Below are 22,500 nucleotides of genomic sequence, written 5' to 3' on the forward strand. Positions count from 1 at the left end.
ACATCAACGTGGCTTCATAGTAAAAGAGTGCGGGTACTAGACTGGCCTGCCTGTAGTCCAGACCTGTCTCCCATTAAAAATGTGTGGCGCATTTTGAAGCCTAAAATACCACAACGTGACCCCCGGACTGTTGAACAACTTAAGCTGTACATCAAGCAAGAATGGGAAAGAATTCCACCTGAGAAGCTTAAAAAATGTGTCTCCTCAGTTCCCAAACGTTTACTGAGTGTTGTTAAAAGGAAAGGCCATGTAACACATTGGTGAACATGCCCTTTCCCAACTACTTTGGCACGTGATGCAGTCATGAAATTCTAAGTTAATTATTATTTGCAAAAAAAAATTAAGTTTATGAGTTTGAACAACCCTAGGCCGCAGTTCCATGATCGACTTTGTAGTTGTGTCATCGGATTTGCGGCCTCATGTTTTGGACACTCGGGTGAAGAGAGGGGCGGAGCTTTCTACCGATCACCACCTGGTGGTGAGTTGGCTGCGATGGTGGGGGAGGATGCCGGACAGACCTGGCAGGCCCAAACGCATTGTGAGGGTTTGCTGGGAACGTCTGGCAGAGTCTCCTGTCAGAGAGAGTTTCAATTCCCACCTCCGGAAGAACTTTGAACATGTCACGAGGGAGGTGCTGGACATTGAGTCCGAATGGACCATGTTCCGCGCCTCTATTGTCGAGGCGGCTGATTGGAGCTGTGGCCGCAAGGTAGTTGGTGCTTGTCGTGTAATCCTAGAACCCGTTGGTGGACACCGGCGGTGAGGGATGCCGTCAAGCTGAAGAAGGAGTCCTATCGCGTTCTTTTGGCTCATAGGACTCCTGAGGCAGCGGACAGGTACCGACGGGCCAAGCGGTGTGCGGCTTCAGCGGTCGCAGAGGCAAAAACTCGGACATGGGAGGAGTTCGGTGAGGCCATGGAAAACGACTTCCGGACGGCTTCGAAGCAATTCTGGACCACCATCCGCCGCCTCGGGAAGGGAAAGCAGTGCACTATCAACACCGTGTATGGCGAGGATGGTGTTCTGCTGACCTCGACTGCGGATGTTGTGGATCGGTGGAGGGAATACTTCGAAGACCTCCTCAATCCCACCAACACGTCTTCCTATGAGGAAGCAGTGCCTGGGGAGTCTGTGGTGGGCTCTCCTATTTCTGGGGCTGAAGTTGCTGAGGTAGTTAAAAAGCTCCTCGGTGGCAAGGCCCCGGGGGTAGATGAGATCCGCCCGGAGTTCCTTAAGGCTCTGGATGCTGTGGGGCTGTCTTGGTTGACAAGACTCTGCAGCATCGCGTGGACATCGGGGGCGGTACCACTGGATTGGCAGACCGGGGTGGTGGTTCCTCTCTTTAAGAAGGGGAACCGGAGGGTGTGTTCTAACTATCGTGGGATCACACTCCTCAGCCTTCCCGGTAAGGTCTATTCAGGTGTACTGGAGAGGAGGCTACGCCGGATAGTCGAACCTCGGATTCAGGAGGAACAGTGTGGTTTTCGTCCTGGTCGTGGAACTGTGGACCAGCTCTATACTCTCGGCAGGGTCCTTGAGGGTGCATGGGAGTTTGCCCAACCAGTCTACATGTGTTTTGTGGACTTGGAGAAGGCATTCGACCGTGTCCCTCGGGAAGTCCTGTGGGGAGTGCTCAGAGAGTACGGGGTATCGGACTGTCTGATTGTGGCAGTCCGCTCCCTGTATGATCAGTGCCAGAGCTTGGTCCGCATTGCCGGTAGTAAGTCGGACACGTTTCCAGTGAGGGTTGGACTCCGCCAAGGCTGCCCTTCGTCACCGATTCTGTTCATAACTTTTATGGACAGAATTTCTAGGCGCAGTCATGGCGTTGAGGGGATCTGGTTTGGTGGTTGCAGGATTAGGTCTCTGCTTTTTGCAGATGATGTGGTCCTGATGGCTTCATCTGGCCAGGATCTTCAGCTCTCACTGGATCGGTTCGCAGCTGAGTGTGAAGCGACTGGGATGAGAATCAGCACCTCCAAGTCCGAGTCCATGGTTCTCGCCCGGAAAAGGGTGGAGTGCCATCTCCGGGTTGGGGAGGAGATCTTGCCCCAAGTGGAGGAGTTCAAGTACCTCGGAGTCTTGTTCACGAGTGAGGGAAGAGTGGATCGTGAGATCGACAGGCGGATCGGTGCGGCGTCTTCAGTAATGCGGACGCTGTATCGATCCGTTGTGGTGAAGAAGGAGCTGAGCCGGAAGGCAAAGCTCTCAATTTACCGGTCGATCTACGTTCCCATCCTCACCTATGGTCATGAGCTTTGGGTTATGACCGAAAGGACAAGATCACGGGTACAAGCGGCCGAAATGAGTTTCCTCCGCCGGGTGGCGGGGCTCTCCCTTAGAGATAGGGTGAGAAGCTCTGCCATCCGGGAGGAGCTCAAAGTAAAGCCGCTGCTCCTCCACATCGAGAGGAGCCAGATGAGGTGGTTCGGGCATCTGGTCAGGATGCCACCCGAACGCCTCCCTAGGGAGGTGTTTAGGGCACGTCCGACCGGTAGGAGGCCGCGGGGAAGACCCAGGACACGTTGGGAAGACTATGTCTCCCGGCTGGCCTGGGAACGCCTCGGGGTCCCACAGGAAGAGCTGGACGAAGTGGCTGGGGAGAGGGAAGTCTGGGCTTCCCTGCTTAGGCTGCTGCCCCCGCGACCCGACCTCGGATAAGCGGAAGAAGATGGATGGATGGATGGATGGAGTTTGAACATCAAATATCTTGTCTTTGTAGTGCATTCAATTGAATATGGGTTGAAAGGGATTTGCTAATCATTGTATTCTGTTTACATTTACATCTTACACAATTTCCCAACTCATATGGAAACGGGGTTTGTATAATAATGAGGCTAAAGAGAATGGGAACACCTAGCTTGTTTACCAGCGATATAGACATCCCCAGCACGCCTGCATCCTTTCTACGACCCACAGCTTGACTAATTCCAACGTTTAGTCATGCCCTTGAAGGCAGCACTGACATGTTTCAGTGATTACTTTCACCCTCCAACTACTGTTTTACTAAATTAGTAGCATACATATTATCATACTGCTGTCATGTTAATGCCTTAGTGGACTTATGTTTGGACTTGAGTCCCAGCTCTGGCCCTATAGTCTGGCCTGGCGCACCTTTCCTATGTCTGACGTCGCCAACCCAGCCCTGCTTCTCTACCTCCTGTCTCACCACCTGTTCCGTCTTGTCTCATTTGTTTTGTTTTTGTCATTCCCATGTATTCTTCAACGTACACTCTGCTGGAAAACATTGCTGGGTTGCAACCACTTGACCTGTAGGCAATTCCGAGTTCTGGCTCTTTGCACTTCAGCATTTGGCAATCACTCCAGCAGCACTGAGAGCGGACTCAGCCAAACTACATCGAGGTAATGTTGCAATTTTCAAGGCCAAAAAAGAAATGGACTCCAAAAATGCTCCAACGTAAGTAAAGTGAGGCTCCACTTTTCCAAAACTGCGCTAGCTTGATGCTAATATACTGTGTGATGGTATGGGGGTGTATTAGTGGCCAAGGCATGGGTAACTTACACATCTGTGAAGGCACCATTAATGCTGAAAGGTACATACAGGTTTTGGAGCAACATATGTTGCTATCCAAGCAACGTTATTATGGACGCCCCTGCTTATTTCAGCAAGACAATGCCAAGCCACGTGTTACAACAGCGTGGCTTCATAGCAAAAGAGTGCGGGTACTAGACTGGCCTGCCTGTAGTCCAGACCTGTCTCCCATTGAAAATGCGTGGCGCATTTTGAAGCGGTAAATACGACAACGGAGATCCCGGACTGTTAAACAACTTAAGCTGTACATCAAGCAAGAATGGGAAAGAATTCCACCTGAAAAGCTTAAAAAATTGGTCTCCTCATTCCCAAACGTTTACTGAGTGTTGTTAAAAGGAAAGGTCATGTAACACAGTGGTAAAAATGCCCCTGTGCCAACTTGTTTGCAATGTGTTGCTGCCATTAAATTCTAAGTTAATGATTATTTGGAAAAAAGAAAGAAAGTGTTTCTTAGTGTGAACATTAAATATCTTGTATTGCAGTCTATTCAATTGAATATAAGCTGAAAAGGATTTGCAAATCATTGTATTCTGTTTTTATTTACGAATTACACAACATGCCAACTTCACTGGTTTTGGGTTTTGTACATTGGTTTTTGCTACTGATTTTAGCATTAGTGACTTTACATGGTGTTTTCAACGCCTCCAAATTTGTTAATGAAAACTACAACTAGGATGCACATCACAATCAACAGCTGGTGCGTAATAAGTACAGTACAGTACAGTATTAACACTTTTTAGGGCGTGATAAAAGACTAAACTGACTAGCCAACACACCATAAACTACTGCTATCTAATATCTTGGACTCGTAACTGTAATTGCAACTTTATGTCATACTTGCAAATGAGACTCAAAAATATGATAATAAAACAATATATAACAACTGGACAGCAGTTATCGTAATCCGCTAATTAAAAAAAAAAAATATTGCAATAAAAATTACTGTATTATCAAAAACAATTAATGTTTATTAACACACAGAAAAGGTACCAAAAATTTGCATCGTTACGTAACGGTATCAATTACCAGGTTGCACAAATCTGTACCGTATCGGTTCAAATGTGAATGTAGCCATCTCTACATGTATGCGAAGTGTAGTGTTTGACCCTCTACAACTAGTAACTACACATATTCTAATTTTTTGGTGTTAATATACTATATTCCAATATTCTGTTACGCAATAAAGTGTCAATGTGCTTTATAAACTAAATGCCAAGGCATTTTCTATGCTCTAACGTTCTTTTTTGTTTTTTTGTTGTTGTTTTTTTACTGATCATGGTAAACTATTTTTAGGTTTTTATTTTTATTTTGTAATTTTCTATTTGATTTTTTGATATTTTAGTACTATTATTCTCTCAATATTGTTTTATTAATTTATCAATGTGTTATTTATATTTTATTATGGTATTATATACTATATTCCAATATTCTGTTACACAATAAAGTGTCAATGGGCTTTATAAACTGAATGCAAAGACATTTTCTATGCTCTAATGTTCTTTTATTTGTTTTTTGTTTTTACTGATCATGTCAAACTTTTTTTAGGTTTTTATTTTTATTTTGTGATTTTCTATTTGATTTATTGATATTTTTAGTACGATTATTCCCTCAATATTATGTTTTATTAATTTATTAATGTGTTATTTTAATTTTATTATGGTATTATATACTGTATTCCAATATTCTGTTACAAAATAAAGTGTCAATGTGCAAAGGCATTTTCTATGCTCTAACATTCTTTTTTTTTTTTTTTATTGATTATGTTAAACTCTTTTTAGGTTTTTATTTTTATTTTGTAATTTTCTATTTGATTTATTGATATTTGTACTATTATTCTCTCAATATTGTTTTATTAATTTATTAATGTGTTATTTATATTTTATTATGGTATTATATATTATATTCCAATATTCTGTTACACAAAGTGTCAATGTGATTTACAGTATATACTGAATGCAAAGGCATTTTCTATGCTCTGATAGAGCATGGGGCATTTTTTTTTTACTGATCATAAAGCAGATTATCATAAAGCAGATTATCTAGAACACACTAACATACTATTTATTAATTCTGGCTTATTGAAACTACAGGAGCTAGTAAAGTTACAGACATTATGTGTTATGTTTAAGGCTAAAAGTAAAACATTACCAACAACTTTACAAAAAATGTTTGTCATCACTTCTGAGAATGAAGAGCATAGAAGAGTGTGGGGGTTAAATTATGGAATTATCTTTACAATGAGATAAAAGATTGTAGAAATATATTCCAATTAAAATATATATATATAAAGACAGAACAATAAGATCATATGGACAGCCTTCTCAAGCATAGGTGTGTTACTATGTGTTTAGTTGCTAAATTTTAGTTGTTTATTGATCAAAAATGCACATCAATGAAGGAGATCAATAAAAATTAAATAAAATTAAATGAAATGTTAAACTCCTTTTATGTTTATTTTTATTTTGTAATTTTCTATTTGATTTATTGATATTTTTGTACTACTATTCTCTCAATATTATGTTTTATTAATGTATTAATGTGTTATTTATATTTTATTTTTGCATACTGTATATTTTAAAATAGGTTCTATACTTTTTTTTTTTTTGGTGTAAAGTACTTAGGGAAAAGTGCTGAATAAATAACATTGGATTGATTGATTGAAATGTACCTAATGATGTGACCAATGGGTAGATAAACAATGTTCAGAAACATGACCCAGTTAAGCCCTGCCTAGATTGTAACGGATTTTTCTCTGAATTGTTGATGACTTGTAAGACCACCAATTGATCAGTGGTAGGACTTCACAGTCCCTCCAGGATTTTGCAGATTTGTTGGGCCAAGCGGTGTGCGGCTTCAGCGGTCGCAGAGGCAAAAACTCGGACATGGGAGGAGTTCGGTGAGGCCATGGAAAACGACTTCCGGACGGCTTCGAAGCAATTCTGGACCACCATCCGCCGCCTCGGGAAGGGAAAGCAGTGCACTATCAACACCGTGTATGGCGAGGATGGTGTTCTGCTGACCTCGACTGCGGATGTTGTGGATCGGTGGAGGGAATACTTCGAAGACCTCCTCAATCCCACCAACACGTCTTCCTATGAGGAAGCAGTGCCTGGGGAGTCTGTGGTGGGCTCTCCTATTTCTGGGGCTGAAGTTGCTGAGGTAGTTAAAAAGCTCCTCGGTGGCAAGGCCCCGGGGGTAGATGAGATCCGCCCGGAGTTCCTTAAGGCTCTGGATGCTGTGGGGCTGTCTTGGTTGACAAGACTCTGCAGCATCGCGTGGACATCGGGGGCGGTACCACTGGATTGGCAGACCGGGGTGGTGGTTCCTCTCTTTAAGAAGGGGAACCGGAGGGTGTGTTCTAACTATCGTGGGATCACACTCCTCAGCCTTCCCGGTAAGGTCTATTCAGGTGTACTGGAGAGGAGGCTACGCCGGATAGTCGAACCTCGGATTCAGGAGGAACAGTGTGGTTTTCGTCCTGGTCGTGGAACTGTGGACCAGCTCTATACTCTCGGCAGGGTCCTTGAGGGTGCATGGGAGTTTGCCCAACCAGTCTACATGTGTTTTGTGGACTTGGAGAAGGCATTCGACCGTGTCCCTCGGGAAGTCCTGTGGGGAGTGCTCAGAGAGTACGGGGTATCGGACTGTCTGATTGTGGCAGTCCGCTCCCTGTATGATCAGTGCCAGAGCTTGGTCCGCATTGCCGGTAGTAAGTCGGACACGTTTCCAGTGAGGGTTGGACTCCGCCAAGGCTGCCCTTCGTCACCGATTCTGTTCATAACTTTTATGGACAGAATTTCTAGGCGCAGTCATGGCGTTGAGGGGATCTGGTTTGGTGGTTGCAGGATTAGGTCTCTGCTTTTTGCAGATGATGTGGTCCTGATGGCTTCATCTGGCCAGGATCTTCAGCTCTCACTGGATCGGTTCGCAGCTGAGTGTGAAGCGACTGGGATGAGAATCAGCACCTCCAAGTCCGAGTCCATGGTTCTCGCCCGGAAAAGGGTGGAGTGCCATCTCCGGGTTGGGGAGGAGATCTTGCCCCAAGTGGAGGAGTTCAAGTACCTCGGAGTCTTGTTCACGAGTGAGGGAAGAGTGGATCGTGAGATCGACAGGCGGATCGGTGCGGCGTCTTCAGTAATGCGGACGCTGTATCGATCCGTTGTGGTGAAGAAGGAGCTGAGCCGGAAGGCAAAGCTCTCAATTTACCGGTCGATCTACGTTCCCATCCTCACCTATGGTCATGAGCTTTGGGTTATGACCGAAAGGACAAGATCACGGGTACAAGCGGCCGAAATGAGTTTCCTCCGCCGGGTGGCGGGGCTCTCCCTTAGAGATAGGGTGAGAAGCTCTGCCATCCGGGAGGAGCTCAAAGTAAAGCCGCTGCTCCTCCACATCGAGAGGAGCCAGATGAGGTGGTTCGGGCATCTGGTCAGGATGCCACCCGAACGCCTCCCTAGGGAGGTGTTTAGGGCACGTCCGACCGGTAGGAGGCCGCGGGGAAGACCCAGGACACGTTGGGAAGACTATGTCTCCCGGCTGGCCTGGGAACGCCTCGGGGTCCCACAGGAAGAGCTGGACGAAGTGGCTGGGGAGAGGGAAGTCTGGGCTTCCCTGCTTAGGCTGCTGCCCCCGCGACCCGACCTCGGATAAGCGGAAGAAGATGGATGGATGGATGGATGGAGTTTGAACATCAAATATCTTGTCTTTGTAGTGCATTCAATTGAATATGGGTTGAAAGGGATTTGCTAATCATTGTATTCTGTTTACATTTACATCTTACACAATTTCCCAACTCATATGGAAACGGGGTTTGTATAATAATGAGGCTAAAGAGAATGGGAACACCTAGCTTGTTTACCAGCGATATAGACATCCCCAGCACGCCTGCATCCTTTCTACGACCCACAGCTTGACTAATTCCAACGTTTAGTCATGCCCTTGAAGGCAGCACTGACATGTTTCAGTGATTACTTTCACCCTCCAACTACTGTTTTACTAAATTAGTAGCATACATATTATCATACTGCTGTCATGTTAATGCCTTAGTGGACTTATGTTTGGACTTGAGTCCCAGCTCTGGCCCTATAGTCTGGCCTGGCGCACCTTTCCTATGTCTGACGTCGCCAACCCAGCCCTGCTTCTCTACCTCCTGTCTCACCACCTGTTCCGTCTTGTCTCATTTGTTTTGTTTTTGTCATTCCCATGTATTCTTCAACGTACACTCTGCTGGAAAACATTGCTGGGTTGCAACCACTTGACCTGTAGGCAATTCCGAGTTCTGGCTCTTTGCACTTCAGCATTTGGCAATCACTCCAGCAGCACTGAGAGCGGACTCAGCCAAACTACATCGAGGTAATGTTGCAATTTTCAAGGCCAAAAAAGAAATGGACTCCAAAAATGCTCCAACGTAAGTAAAGTGAGGCTCCACTTTTCCAAAACTGCGCTAGCTTGATGCTAATATACTGTGTGATGGTATGGGGGTGTATTAGTGGCCAAGGCATGGGTAACTTACACATCTGTGAAGGCACCATTAATGCTGAAAGGTACATACAGGTTTTGGAGCAACATATGTTGCTATCCAAGCAACGTTATTATGGACGCCCCTGCTTATTTCAGCAAGACAATGCCAAGCCACGTGTTACAACAGCGTGGCTTCATAGCAAAAGAGTGCGGGTACTAGACTGGCCTGCCTGTAGTCCAGACCTGTCTCCCATTGAAAATGCGTGGCGCATTTTGAAGCGGTAAATACGACAACGGAGATCCCGGACTGTTAAACAACTTAAGCTGTACATCAAGCAAGAATGGGAAAGAATTCCACCTGAAAAGCTTAAAAAATTGGTCTCCTCATTCCCAAACGTTTACTGAGTGTTGTTAAAAGGAAAGGTCATGTAACACAGTGGTAAAAATGCCCCTGTGCCAACTTGTTTGCAATGTGTTGCTGCCATTAAATTCTAAGTTAATGATTATTTGGAAAAAAGAAAGAAAGTGTTTCTTAGTGTGAACATTAAATATCTTGTATTGCAGTCTATTCAATTGAATATAAGCTGAAAAGGATTTGCAAATCATTGTATTCTGTTTTTATTTACGAATTACACAACATGCCAACTTCACTGGTTTTGGGTTTTGTACATTGGTTTTTGCTACTGATTTTAGCATTAGTGACTTTACATGGTGTTTTCAACGCCTCCAAATTTGTTAATGAAAACTACAACTAGGATGCACATCACAATCAACAGCTGGTGCGTAATAAGTACAGTACAGTACAGTATTAACACTTTTTAGGGCGTGATAAAAGACTAAACTGACTAGCCAACACACCATAAACTACTGCTATCTAATATCTTGGACTCGTAACTGTAATTGCAACTTTATGTCATACTTGCAAATGAGACTCAAAAATATGATAATAAAACAATATATAACAACTGGACAGCAGTTATCGTAATCCGCTAATTAAAAAAAAAAAATATTGCAATAAAAATTACTGTATTATCAAAAACAATTAATGTTTATTAACACACAGAAAAGGTACCAAAAATTTGCATCGTTACGTAACGGTATCAATTACCAGGTTGCACAAATCTGTACCGTATCGGTTCAAATGTGAATGTAGCCATCTCTACATGTATGCGAAGTGTAGTGTTTGACCCTCTACAACTAGTAACTACACATATTCTAATTTTTTGGTGTTAATATACTATATTCCAATATTCTGTTACGCAATAAAGTGTCAATGTGCTTTATAAACTAAATGCCAAGGCATTTTCTATGCTCTAACGTTCTTTTTTGTTTTTTTGTTGTTGTTTTTTTACTGATCATGGTAAACTATTTTTAGGTTTTTATTTTTATTTTGTAATTTTCTATTTGATTTTTTGATATTTTAGTACTATTATTCTCTCAATATTGTTTTATTAATTTATCAATGTGTTATTTATATTTTATTATGGTATTATATACTATATTCCAATATTCTGTTACACAATAAAGTGTCAATGGGCTTTATAAACTGAATGCAAAGACATTTTCTATGCTCTAATGTTCTTTTATTTGTTTTTTGTTTTTACTGATCATGTCAAACTTTTTTTAGGTTTTTATTTTTATTTTGTGATTTTCTATTTGATTTATTGATATTTTTAGTACGATTATTCCCTCAATATTATGTTTTATTAATTTATTAATGTGTTATTTTAATTTTATTATGGTATTATATACTGTATTCCAATATTCTGTTACAAAATAAAGTGTCAATGTGCAAAGGCATTTTCTATGCTCTAACATTCTTTTTTTTTTTTTTTATTGATTATGTTAAACTCTTTTTAGGTTTTTATTTTTATTTTGTAATTTTCTATTTGATTTATTGATATTTGTACTATTATTCTCTCAATATTGTTTTATTAATTTATTAATGTGTTATTTATATTTTATTATGGTATTATATATTATATTCCAATATTCTGTTACACAAAGTGTCAATGTGATTTACAGTATATACTGAATGCAAAGGCATTTTCTATGCTCTGATAGAGCATGGGGCATTTTTTTTTTACTGATCATAAAGCAGATTATCATAAAGCAGATTATCTAGAACACACTAACATACTATTTATTAATTCTGGCTTATTGAAACTACAGGAGCTAGTAAAGTTACAGACATTATGTGTTATGTTTAAGGCTAAAAGTAAAACATTACCAACAACTTTACAAAAAATGTTTGTCATCACTTCTGAGAATGAAGAGCATAGAAGAGTGTGGGGGTTAAATTATGGAATTATCTTTACAATGAGATAAAAGATTGTAGAAATATATTCCAATTAAAATATATATATATAAAGACAGAACAATAAGATCATATGGACAGCCTTCTCAAGCATAGGTGTGTTACTATGTGTTTAGTTGCTAAATTTTAGTTGTTTATTGATCAAAAATGCACATCAATGAAGGAGATCAATAAAAATTAAATAAAATTAAATGAAATGTTAAACTCCTTTTATGTTTATTTTTATTTTGTAATTTTCTATTTGATTTATTGATATTTTTGTACTACTATTCTCTCAATATTATGTTTTATTAATGTATTAATGTGTTATTTATATTTTATTTTTGCATACTGTATATTTTAAAATAGGTTCTATACTTTTTTTTTTTTTGGTGTAAAGTACTTAGGGAAAAGTGCTGAATAAATAACATTGGATTGATTGATTGAAATGTACCTAATGATGTGACCAATGGGTAGATAAACAATGTTCAGAAACATGACCCAGTTAAGCCCTGCCTAGATTGTAACGGATTTTTCTCTGAATTGTTGATGACTTGTAAGACCACCAATTGATCAGTGGTAGGACTTCACAGTCCCTCCAGGATTTTGCAGATTTGTTTTGTGATTGTTGCAGCCTAAAATGCCTAAATCTGCCAGAAAGTTAAGCATTTTTTACCCCCAATAATATTGAACTGTTGTGATTTTATGAATGTGTTCATGTTCCTTATAAGCTTAACTTAAAAAAGCACATGATTTCAACAGATATTGTAAAACAAATTGATGTTTTACTCATCTTATACAATACAGACCTAAAAGTAGACACTAGATGGCAGTAAACTCACCGTACTGCTTTAAATAATTGTAACTACTAATAGTAACAATTTATTATAATTACCAAAAAAAAAGAAAAGTTTATTGTTGTTGGTAAACAAGAGACAATGTGAGATTGTCATCACACTTCAACATCTCTCAATGCTTCTTCTTTGCTAGTTCAGAATGGCAAATGAAAATATGTTCTGAGTTACCTTATCCTGGATAAATAAATGTATGAATACAAAACCCAAAACCAGTGAAGTTGGCACGTTGTGTAAATGGTAAATAAAAACAGAATACAATGATTTGCAAATTCTTTGCAACCTTTATTCAATTGAATAGACTGCAAAGACAAAATATTAAATGTTCGAACTGAGAAACTAAATGTATTTTGCAAATAATCATTAACTTAATGGCAGCAACACATTGCAAAACATTTGGAACAGGGGCATTTTTACCACTGTGTTACATGGCCAAAAAGGAGATACATTTTTGAAGCTTTTCAGGTGGAATTATTTGCCATTCTTGCTGTATTCTACGCTTCATAATGTGCCACACATTTTCAATGGGAGACAGGTCTGGACTACAGGCAGGCCAGTCTAGTACCCGCACTCTTTTACTATGAAGCCACACTGTTGTAACACTTGGCTTGGCATTGTCTTGCTGAAATAAGCAGGGGCGTCCATGATAACATTGCTTTCATGGCAACATATGTTGCTCCAAAACCTGTATGTACCTTTCAGCATTAATGGTGCCTTCACAGATTTGTAAGTTACCCATGTCTTGGGCACTAATACACCCCCATACCATCACAGATGCTGGCTTTTCAACTCTGTGCCTATAACAGTCCTGATGGTTCTTTTCCTCTTTTTCCCGGAGGACACGACGTCTGCAGTTTCCAAAAACAATTTGAAATGTGGACTCGTCAGACCACAGAACACTTTTCCACTTTGCATCATTTCATCTTAGATAAGCTCAGACCCAGAGAAGCCGGCTGCGTTTCTGGGTGTTGTTGATAAATGGCTTTCGCTTTGCATAGTAGAGTTTTAACTTGCACTTACAGATGTAGCGACCAACTGTAGATATTGACAGTGGTTTTCTGAAGTGTTCCTGAGCCCACCTGGTGATACTGATGTTACTTTTTGATGCAGTACCGCTTGAGGGATCGAAGGTCTGTAATATCATCGCTTAGGTGCAGTGATATCTCCAGATTCTCTGAACCTTTTGATGATATTACGGACCGTAGATGGTGAAATCCCTAAATTCCTTGCAATAGCTCATTGAGAAATGTTGTTTATAAACTGCTCGACAATTTGCTCACGCATTTGTTCAAAGTGGTGACCCTCGCCCCATCCTTGTTTGTTAATGACTGAGCATTTCATGGAAGCTCCTTTTATACCCAATCCTGGCACCCACCTTTTCCTAATTAGCCTGTTCACCTGTGGAATGTTCCAAGTAAGTGTTTGATGAGCATTCCTCAACTTTCTCAGTCTTTTTTGCCACATGTGCCAGCTTTTTTGAAACATGTTGCAGGCATCAAATTCCAAATGAGCTAATATTTGCAGAAAATAACAACGTTTTCTGGTTCGAACATTAAGTATCTTGTCTTTGCAGTCTATTCAATTACATATAAGTTGAAAAGGATTTGCAAATCATTGTATTCTGTTTTTATTTACCATTTACACAAAGTGCCAACTTCACTGGTTTTGGGGTTTGTACATGTTAACTAGGAAGTGAATGCTTATATACGACATCACCCAGAAGGCTTAGAGTCGTGGACATGTACCTGGAAGTGGGTCTGAGCTATGCATGAGGACGACAATTGTACGCTTGAGCTATAAAGTCCAATCACGTGCATGTGGGAGAGGGGCGGGGAGTAAAACACGGAGGGGATCCAATCAGACTTTGGAAGGCACGGTGTTTTGATTTTTGGCTGGGAAAACACAATATGTCCTCTACACCTGGGAGAAATAGAAGACATATGGACGCTCATACTGTACTGAATTACTGTTATTATTAAAGAGCAGGAGCAAGACTGCTTACTCTACCACTACTTTTGTTGCATGCCATAGGCGAGCTTGTCCGCCAATTTAATAAGCAAGATAACAGCCGTCCCGGTGTCATGGAGTAAGCCGTGCCCGGCCTGGGCTGCAGCTGCTTATTTCATTTTTTTGTACAAATGAATGTTTTTTGGTTTTGTTTAGTTTTTTACATGGAGCAGGTAAAAATAAAATGCCAAGTAATAAAAACAAAGGCCCGTTGACTAAGACGATAACACAATGGGCGGTATAGCAACTTGAGGGTTGCAGGTTCGATCCCCACTTCCGCCATCCTAGTCACAGCCGTTGTGTCCTTGGGCAAGCCACTCTACCCACCTGCTTCCAGTGCCACCCACACTGGTGTAAATGTAACTTAGATATTGGGTTTCACTATGTAAAAGCGCTTTGAGTCACTAGAGAAAAGCGCTATATAAATATAGTTCACTTCACTTCACAATTATCTGTAAAAGTATAAATAGGAGGCGAAAATGTTGACAGAAACGGAATCTTTTTATATTTAATTTCGTCTTGTCCATGGGTGGGACAAGTTCGGTATATATCCAATCACAGCTCTTTGATGGTGTACGTCGATAGAGGGGTGGGGGTTAGTTATGAGTAACAGCCAATCAGGCGCTTTTCCTTGCGAGGTCAGGAAGTCTCCGCCAAAACCAAAAAGTGTGGTTTTAACATGTTACACATCGTAACATGTGTACACCTGGGAGAAACTGAAAAGGACACATTTCATTTTTACTCCTATGATGCCATCAGCCGGCGAGTCGTCGATCACGACGTCATCACAACCTTAAATCAAATCTATTATTTGCTGCTGTCGGTTTGGCGGCAAAAACTGATTCTGTGCCAAAAATGGATTCCCGTGGGCGCGCCGCGAGAGCACATGTCTTACATGTTATCAGTTGTGGACAAAGACTCAGCATTGCAGCTTTAGCAAGAGTGTGCGCTCTTACGGCGGGAATCAATTTTTGGCAGAGGAAATAAAATTATGCCCAACCCCCCCCCACCCGGATATTTTTTTGCAGTCGAGTCTGGATAACAGCACAGTGCACTTTGAGCGATGTCCTCGGCACACAGTTCAACAATTCAATGCTTGACAACCCAAGAAACACAACTTTGTCGATTTTCGAGCTAGCACACAAAGAAAGACAGCTATGTTGTATCAATTAAAACGTACACAATACAGATTCAAACTCATTCTATTCGGGCTCCAGTACCTCCCGGTAACAGTTAGAGATGCTACCTCAGTAGAAGCATTTAAGTCCCATCTTAAAACTCATTTGTATACTCTAGCCTTTAAATAGCCCCCCTTTTTTAGACCAGTTGATCTGCCGTTTCTTTTCTTTTCTCCTCTGCTCCACCCTCTCCTTTGTGGAGGGGGAGACACACAGGTCCGGTGGCCATGGATGAAGTGCTGGCTGTCCAGAGTCAGGACCCGGGGTGGACCGCTTGCCTGTGTATCGATTGGGAACATCTCTGCGCTGCTGACCCATCTCCGCTCGGGATGGTTTCCTGCTGACCCCACTATGGACTGGACTCTCACTATTATGTTATATCCACTATGGATTGGACTCTCACAATATTATGTCAGACTCACTCGACATCCATTGCATTCGGTCTCCCCTAGAGGGGGGGGGGGGGGTTACCCACATATGCGGTCCTCTCCAAGGTTTCTCATAGTCATTCACATCAACGTCCCACTGGGGTGAGTTTTTCCTTGCCCTTATGTGGGCTCTGTACCGAGGATGTCGTTGTGGCTTGTGCAGCCCTTTGAGACACTTGTGATTTAGGGCTATATAAATAAACATTGCTTGATTGATTGATTGATTGATTGATTGATTTGTGTCAGAAACAGATGCGGAAGCATTCATATTTTGTTTCATTTGTGTTGGGTTTTGCTTGATTGTAAAAGATGTCTATTGAGGAGCTGGTCTGAGAAGTAAAAGAGGAGCGACGTTCATATGTTGTTAATATTCAGTGTTTAGTGTTCATAGTTAATATCCCACTTTCTTTATTTTCATGTACATTATGGGTGTCCCGTTCAGTAAAAAACTGTAAAATTCAGTTTTTTTGAGGTGGTCTTACATAACATTTTTAGAACTCTATCGGACGTTGAGACTTTTGGTGTTAATGCAGTGGTTCTTAACCTGGGTTCGATAGAACCCTAGGGGTTCGGTGAGTCGGCCTCAGGGGTTCGGCGGAGCCTCCGCCGTGGAGGTCAAGACACACCCGACTCATCGTGTAAATAAAAACTTCTCCCTATAGGCGTATTATGGATACCCCCAACAATGTTCCCTTTCATTTTCCGTCTGATTTGCAGGTGTGTAATTTGTTGTGAGTTCATGCACTGTGTTGGTTTTGTTCTTTGAACAAGGTGATGTTCATGCACGGTTCATTTTGTGCACCAACAAAAAAACATAACTTTGTCTTGAATTTGAAAAAAAAAAACATTTTATTTTTCACTAAAGAAGGGTTCGGTGAATGCGCATATGGAACTGGTGGGGTTCGGTACCTCCAACAAGGTTAAGAACCACTGTGTTAGTGTTCCTGAAAAAAGGGACCCAAACATGCAGATTTTTACATCTAAACGTGTATATATCATTTATACACACATACACATTGGCCCCTCCATACACATTTTTTTCTCTCAATGTGGCCCCCGAGTTAAAATATTTGCCCAGCTCTGCACTAAACCCTTCTTTCTCTCCTACAGAGACATTCATAGGGAGTGCAAATCTTGCAATCAGCCTTGTTGAACTAACGGAGGGAAAGGAGAAGATGTTGCTGTGACAGCTGATGTCTTTGTTTCGTGCTCTTGTCTCGTGTGACAATAGAGGAGGGAGGAAAAGCACCTTTACTTTTTAGTGCAAGGCGGCATGTGTACTTATAATCCCCGTCATGAATGTCAGCTCAACTTGAATGATAAACACCACAAATAAGTGTGGGAAATAGACAATGAATGGGTGTTTCCATAAGAAGGTGGACTCCATACTTCTGATAAAGGGTTCAAGAAAGGGGCGCCAACAACTGATCGCAGGTCCGTTTCAGCACCACCAGTGTACGGACAGCTCTCCCACTCACACACACATACACCATAAGCACTCACCTCCACAAGCGCATAGGAAAGTGTAAACGATGAAGAGCAGCATCCTCCCCCTCCTCCCCATCATCATCATCATCCACATGGTTCCGTGGGTTCCCTGGTCGTGGTGGGCTCGAGCCGCGATGCAGCTCACAGCTCGCTGCTGCTGTGCCCACTTTACATTTTACATCCTTCTTTTTTCTTTTTTTGGTGGCTCGTCGCCCAGCTGTTAGTGCATGACGTCATCCGGCTCGCCGCCCACTGGTGGGCTTTTGATTGGACAGCTTCCGTGGTGACTGAGATTCTCATTGGAGGGTCGGTGATGTCAGTCCGAAGAGAGAGAGAGAGAGAGAGAGAGAGAGAGAGAGAGAGAGAGAGAGAGAGAGAGAGAAGAGAGAGAGAGAGAGAGAGAGAGAGAGAGAGAGAGAGAGAGAGAGAGAGAAGGGGGGGGGGGGGGGCGGGAGCGCGCACGCAGGGTTTGCAGCAGCGACCACGTTGTGCGCGCGCACGCTGCCCAAGTTTACTACACTGCAACGAGACGGGGATGCAATTAGTGTGTCATCTTTGTAACGATATGACGACACTGTGCAGGGATGGTAATCGGACACACATAATTATGTAAACAGAGAAACATATAATGAGTCAAATACAGTTCTTAGTCATACTGACCAGATTATATATGAAGCAGCCTGTAGATGAGAAGGAGTGCACAAAAACATCGTCACGCACGTACAGAGCTGAGAATGAGAGATATGGAGAATTAGTTTTTGACAGGAATGACAAGAAAAAAACAGATAAGGCGTTATAATTGAGAAACACAGGGGAACGTTATCAAGGTAATATTTTGGCTAAAAAATACTTCTAAAGCCAAAATTAGGTGTTACATTTTAGTTATAATTTCTAATGAAATCATGCTGGAAAGTAAAAAAAAAAAACATCTTACAGAAGTCAGTGGTAATCGGTAAATGACACCTCAATGAGTGTATGGCACACTCACTAGCTGCACCAATAATGTGTTGATGTTTCATAATGTCTGTCTGCTATCTGCTGATTTAAAAAAGTAATTACATTGGCCCAGCAAATCAAATTAATAGTTAGCAAATGTTGTTGGCCTTTTTTTTTTTTTTTTTTAACAAATAGCTGCGCAAAATAACAGTTTGGAATGTGCAAAATTTGGCCAATAAATACTTCTAAAGCTGGAATTATTAGTTATAGTTTCTAATGAAATCATGCTGGAAAGTAAAAAATAAATATAATTAAAAAAAAGTCCAGGAAAAATAACACAAAGCATCTCACAAAAGTCAGTAGTGATGGGTAAATGATGCTTCAAGGAGTGTATGGCACACTCACTAGCTGCACTGATAATGTGTTGTTTCGAAATAGATGTCTGCCATCTGCTGGATTAAAAAAGTCATTATATTTGACCAGAAAATAAAATTAAAACTTGGCAAAGGTTTTTTTTTGTTAAATAGTTGCGCGGATAAGAGCATGAAATCTGCTATATTTGGCCAATAAATGCTTCTAGAGCTGGAATTATTAGTTAGTTTCTAAAATAAAATTAATGTTGGAAAGTAAAAATAAAAAACATCCATCCATCCATTTTCTACCGCTTGTCCCTTTTTGGGGTCGCGGGGGGTGCTTGAGCCTATCTCAGCTGCATTCGGGCGGAAGGCGGCGTACACCCTGGACAAGTCAAAAAATAAAAACCAAAAAAATTAAAAAGTCCAGAAAAAAAACATGCATCTCACTAAAGTCAGTAGTGAAGGGTAAATGATGCCATGAGGAATGTATGACACATATACATACAGTCACGGTCAAAAGTTTACATACACTTGTGAAGGACATAATGTCATGGCTGTCTTGAGTTTCCAATAATTTCTACAACTCTTATTTTTTTGTGATTGAGCGATTGGAGCACATACTTTATTGTCACTTCTTTCTTCTTTTATGAATTTATTATGGGTCTACTGAAAATGTGACCAAATCTGCTGGGTCAAAGGTATACATACAGCAACATACATTATCAGATTTTGTGATGTAGAAAAGTTACAATCAAATCAAATTAGCTTCATGGCATGGCCTCTTAACTTCATGTGAGTGATTATGTTTGACACCTATTGACTTCTCTGAGCCCATTTAAATAGGGCTCATGTGATGCAGTCATTAGACTCAGTTACAAACGCGACAATGGGAAAGTCAAAAGAACTCAGCACAGATCTGAAAAAATTAATCATTGACTTGAACAAGTCAGAAAAGTCACTTGGAGCCATTTCAAAGCAGCTTAAGGTCCCAAAAGCAACTGTGCAGACAATTGTTCCTAAGTATAAAGTGCATGGCACAGTTTTGTCACAATCAGGAAGAAAACGCAAGCTATCACTTGCTGCTGAGAGAAAATTAGTCAGGATGATCAAGAGTCAACTGAGAACCACCAAAAAGCAGGTCTGCAATGAACTGGAAGCTGCTGGAACACAGGTGTCAGTGTCCACAGTCAAGCATGTTTTGCATCGCCATGGACTGTGAGGCTACCATGCAAGAAGGAAGCCCTTGCTCTAGAAGCGACACCTTAAGGCTCGTCTAAAGTTTGCTGCTGATCACATGGACAAAGATAAGACCTTCTGGAGGAAAGTTCTGTGGTCAGATGAAACAAAAATGTAGCTGTTTGACCACAATACCCAGCAATATGTTAGGAGGAGAAAAGGTGAGGCCTTTAATCCCGGGAACACCATGCCTACTGTCAATCATGGTGGTGGTAGTATTATGCTCTGGGCCTGTTTTGCTGCCAATGGAACTGGTGCTTTACAGAGAGTAAATGGGACCATGAAAAAGGAGGATTACCTTCAAATTCTTCAGGACAACCTAAAATCATCAGTCCAGAGGTTGGGTCTTGGGCGCAGTTGGGTGTTCTAACAGGACAATGACCACAAACACACGCCAAAAAGTGGTAAAGAAATTGCTAAATCAGGCTAGAATGAAGGTTTTAGAATGGCCTTCCCAAACTCCTGACTTAAACGTGTGGACAATGCTGAAGAAACAAGTCCATGTCAGAAAACCAAAAAATTTAGCTGAACTGCACAAATTTTGTCAAGAGGTGTGATCAGAAATTCAACCAGAAGCTTGCCAGAAATATTAACATTGCTGTATGTATACTTTTGACCCAGCAGATTTGGTCACATTTTCAGTAGACCCATAATAAATTCATAAAAGAAGCAAACTTCATGAAAGTTTTTTGTGACCAACAAGTATGTGCTCCAATCATTCTATCACAAAAAGATACGAGTTGTATAAATTATTGGAAACTAAATACAGCCATGACATTATGTTCTTTACAAGTGTATGTAAACTTTTGACCACGATTGTATGTGTGTGTATATATAAATATATATATACGTTTGTACGTAAGTATACATATGCATATACATATGTATACATATATATATACACACACATACATACACAAATAGATTTGTTTATATAGAAATATATATTGATATAAAAAATATAGAAATAAATGTACGATATAGATTGTAGACCATGTTGCCCATCTCTAAAATGACAATAATGATTTAAAAAGCCAGTAATGACTAAATATATACAAGTGAGTACCAAGATATCTTTATTGTCAAGAATGATGGTGATAACATCGTGATGACATAGTGCTGCATGAGTGCTAACAACACAAGGGAGCTGCGGTTCATTGAGGAAAACATGCATTCTAAACATGTACTGAGACATTCTGACATGGTAAAACCTGGCTGTAAGGCAGTTTTTTACAAGCCCAAGCACACCTCTAAGATGACAAGTAGTGTTCGGTAAAAATGCTGTTAAATGTAAAAATAAACACAACTGCACCGTAGCCATTTAAGCATAAAGGAAGTTATTACAATATCGATGCTAATAATATGTGACTTTTAAAACTCTGGTACTAATATGAGGATTTCATAACCCTGATGCGAACCAGTTTCACACCTGCGTGACTTGCAGGATGCATAGATGGTACCATTGGAAAAGGAAGACACATTGAACATTTTTTACAGTGTTTCACTGCCAATACAATACCAATATTGGCCGATACCGATCGGATATCAGTAAAAAAAATTTTTTGCGACACCTCGGAGCCACAACAATTCAGCTCATGACTCAGTAAGTTGAATGATGTGGTAGGGTTGTACGGTATACCGGTACTAGTTTAGTATCGCGGTACCAATGAATCAAAAACAGTACTATACTCTGTTTGAAAAGTACCAGTTACCCCTTTTTTTTAACGGGCATGACGGCGCGTCGTCACATCATGACATTGCTGGTTTTACGAGCAGAGGAGCATGTTTGGCAGTGCACACAGACAGAGTACTTACAAGCAGACACAGTGTGTAGACAGAAAAGGGAGAATGGATGCATTTTGGCCTAAAAACTAAAGATAAAGGTGAAGTTATAACACTGAAACGCCCTCAGGAAGAGGTGCTTTAAGACATGGCTAGCTAGCTAGCAGCTAACGTCCATCCGCAGTCGGCAGTGTTTTAGCTACTTCTAAATCACTAATTCTGGCCTGCATGGCGACAAATAGAGTAAGTTTCTTACAAGTACCATTATCACTGCAGGACGAGGAACAGCTAAACATGCTTCACTACACACCCTAGGAGGATACAATAGCTCACTGCGAACAGCAAACTAGCACCACTGAATGTAAACAAATGCCATGGGTGGATCTACACCTGACATCCACAGTAATGATACCAAGTGCAGGAGCGTATCTAGTCGGTATTACTATGATTAGATCGATATTTGTTATCGTCACAAAATCTTTCTTCCTTTTTTCAAAATTCATAATATGTTTATAAATTCAGGAAATACGTCCATGGACACATGAGGACTTTGTATGATCCTGTAACTACTTGGTATCGGATCGAAACCTAAATTTGTGGTATCATCCAAAACTAATGTATCAAACAACAGAAGAATAAGTGATTATTACATTTTAATAGAAGTGTAGCTAGAACATGTTAAAACAGAAAATAAGCAGATCTTAACAGTAAATGAACAAGTAGATTAATAATTCATTTTTACAGCTTTTCCTATATAATGTTGACAAAATAATAGAATAAGAAATAACACAATATGTTACTGCATACGTCAGCAGACTAATTAGGAGCCGTTGTTTGTTTACTTACTACTAAAAGACAAGTTGTCAAGTATGTTCACTATTTCATTTAAGAACAAATGTGTTCTTTGATTGCAATAAGAAACATAT

General features: G+C 40.8%; 1 protein-coding gene across 2 annotated transcripts in view; it reads right to left on the reverse strand.

Annotated features, from left to right (window-relative positions):
• tmem8b (transmembrane protein 8B) overlaps positions 1-17,591 on the reverse strand; it is a 211,091-nt gene extending 193,500 nt beyond the window's left edge. For both annotated transcript variants that reach the window (XM_061981821.1, XM_061981822.1), the window contains exon 1: positions 17,280-17,591. In XM_061981821.1, the coding sequence (XP_061837805.1) occupies positions 17,280-17,358 (79 nt within the window). In that variant the 5' untranslated portion in view covers positions 17,359-17,591. The remainder of the gene's footprint in view (positions 1-17,279) is intronic.
• Between the last annotated feature and the right edge of the window lie 4,909 nt (positions 17,592-22,500).

This window comes from Nerophis lumbriciformis, linkage group LG24 (genome assembly GCF_033978685.3).
Source record: "Nerophis lumbriciformis linkage group LG24, RoL_Nlum_v2.1, whole genome shotgun sequence".
Taxonomy (NCBI): Eukaryota; Metazoa; Chordata; class Actinopteri; order Syngnathiformes; family Syngnathidae; genus Nerophis; species Nerophis lumbriciformis.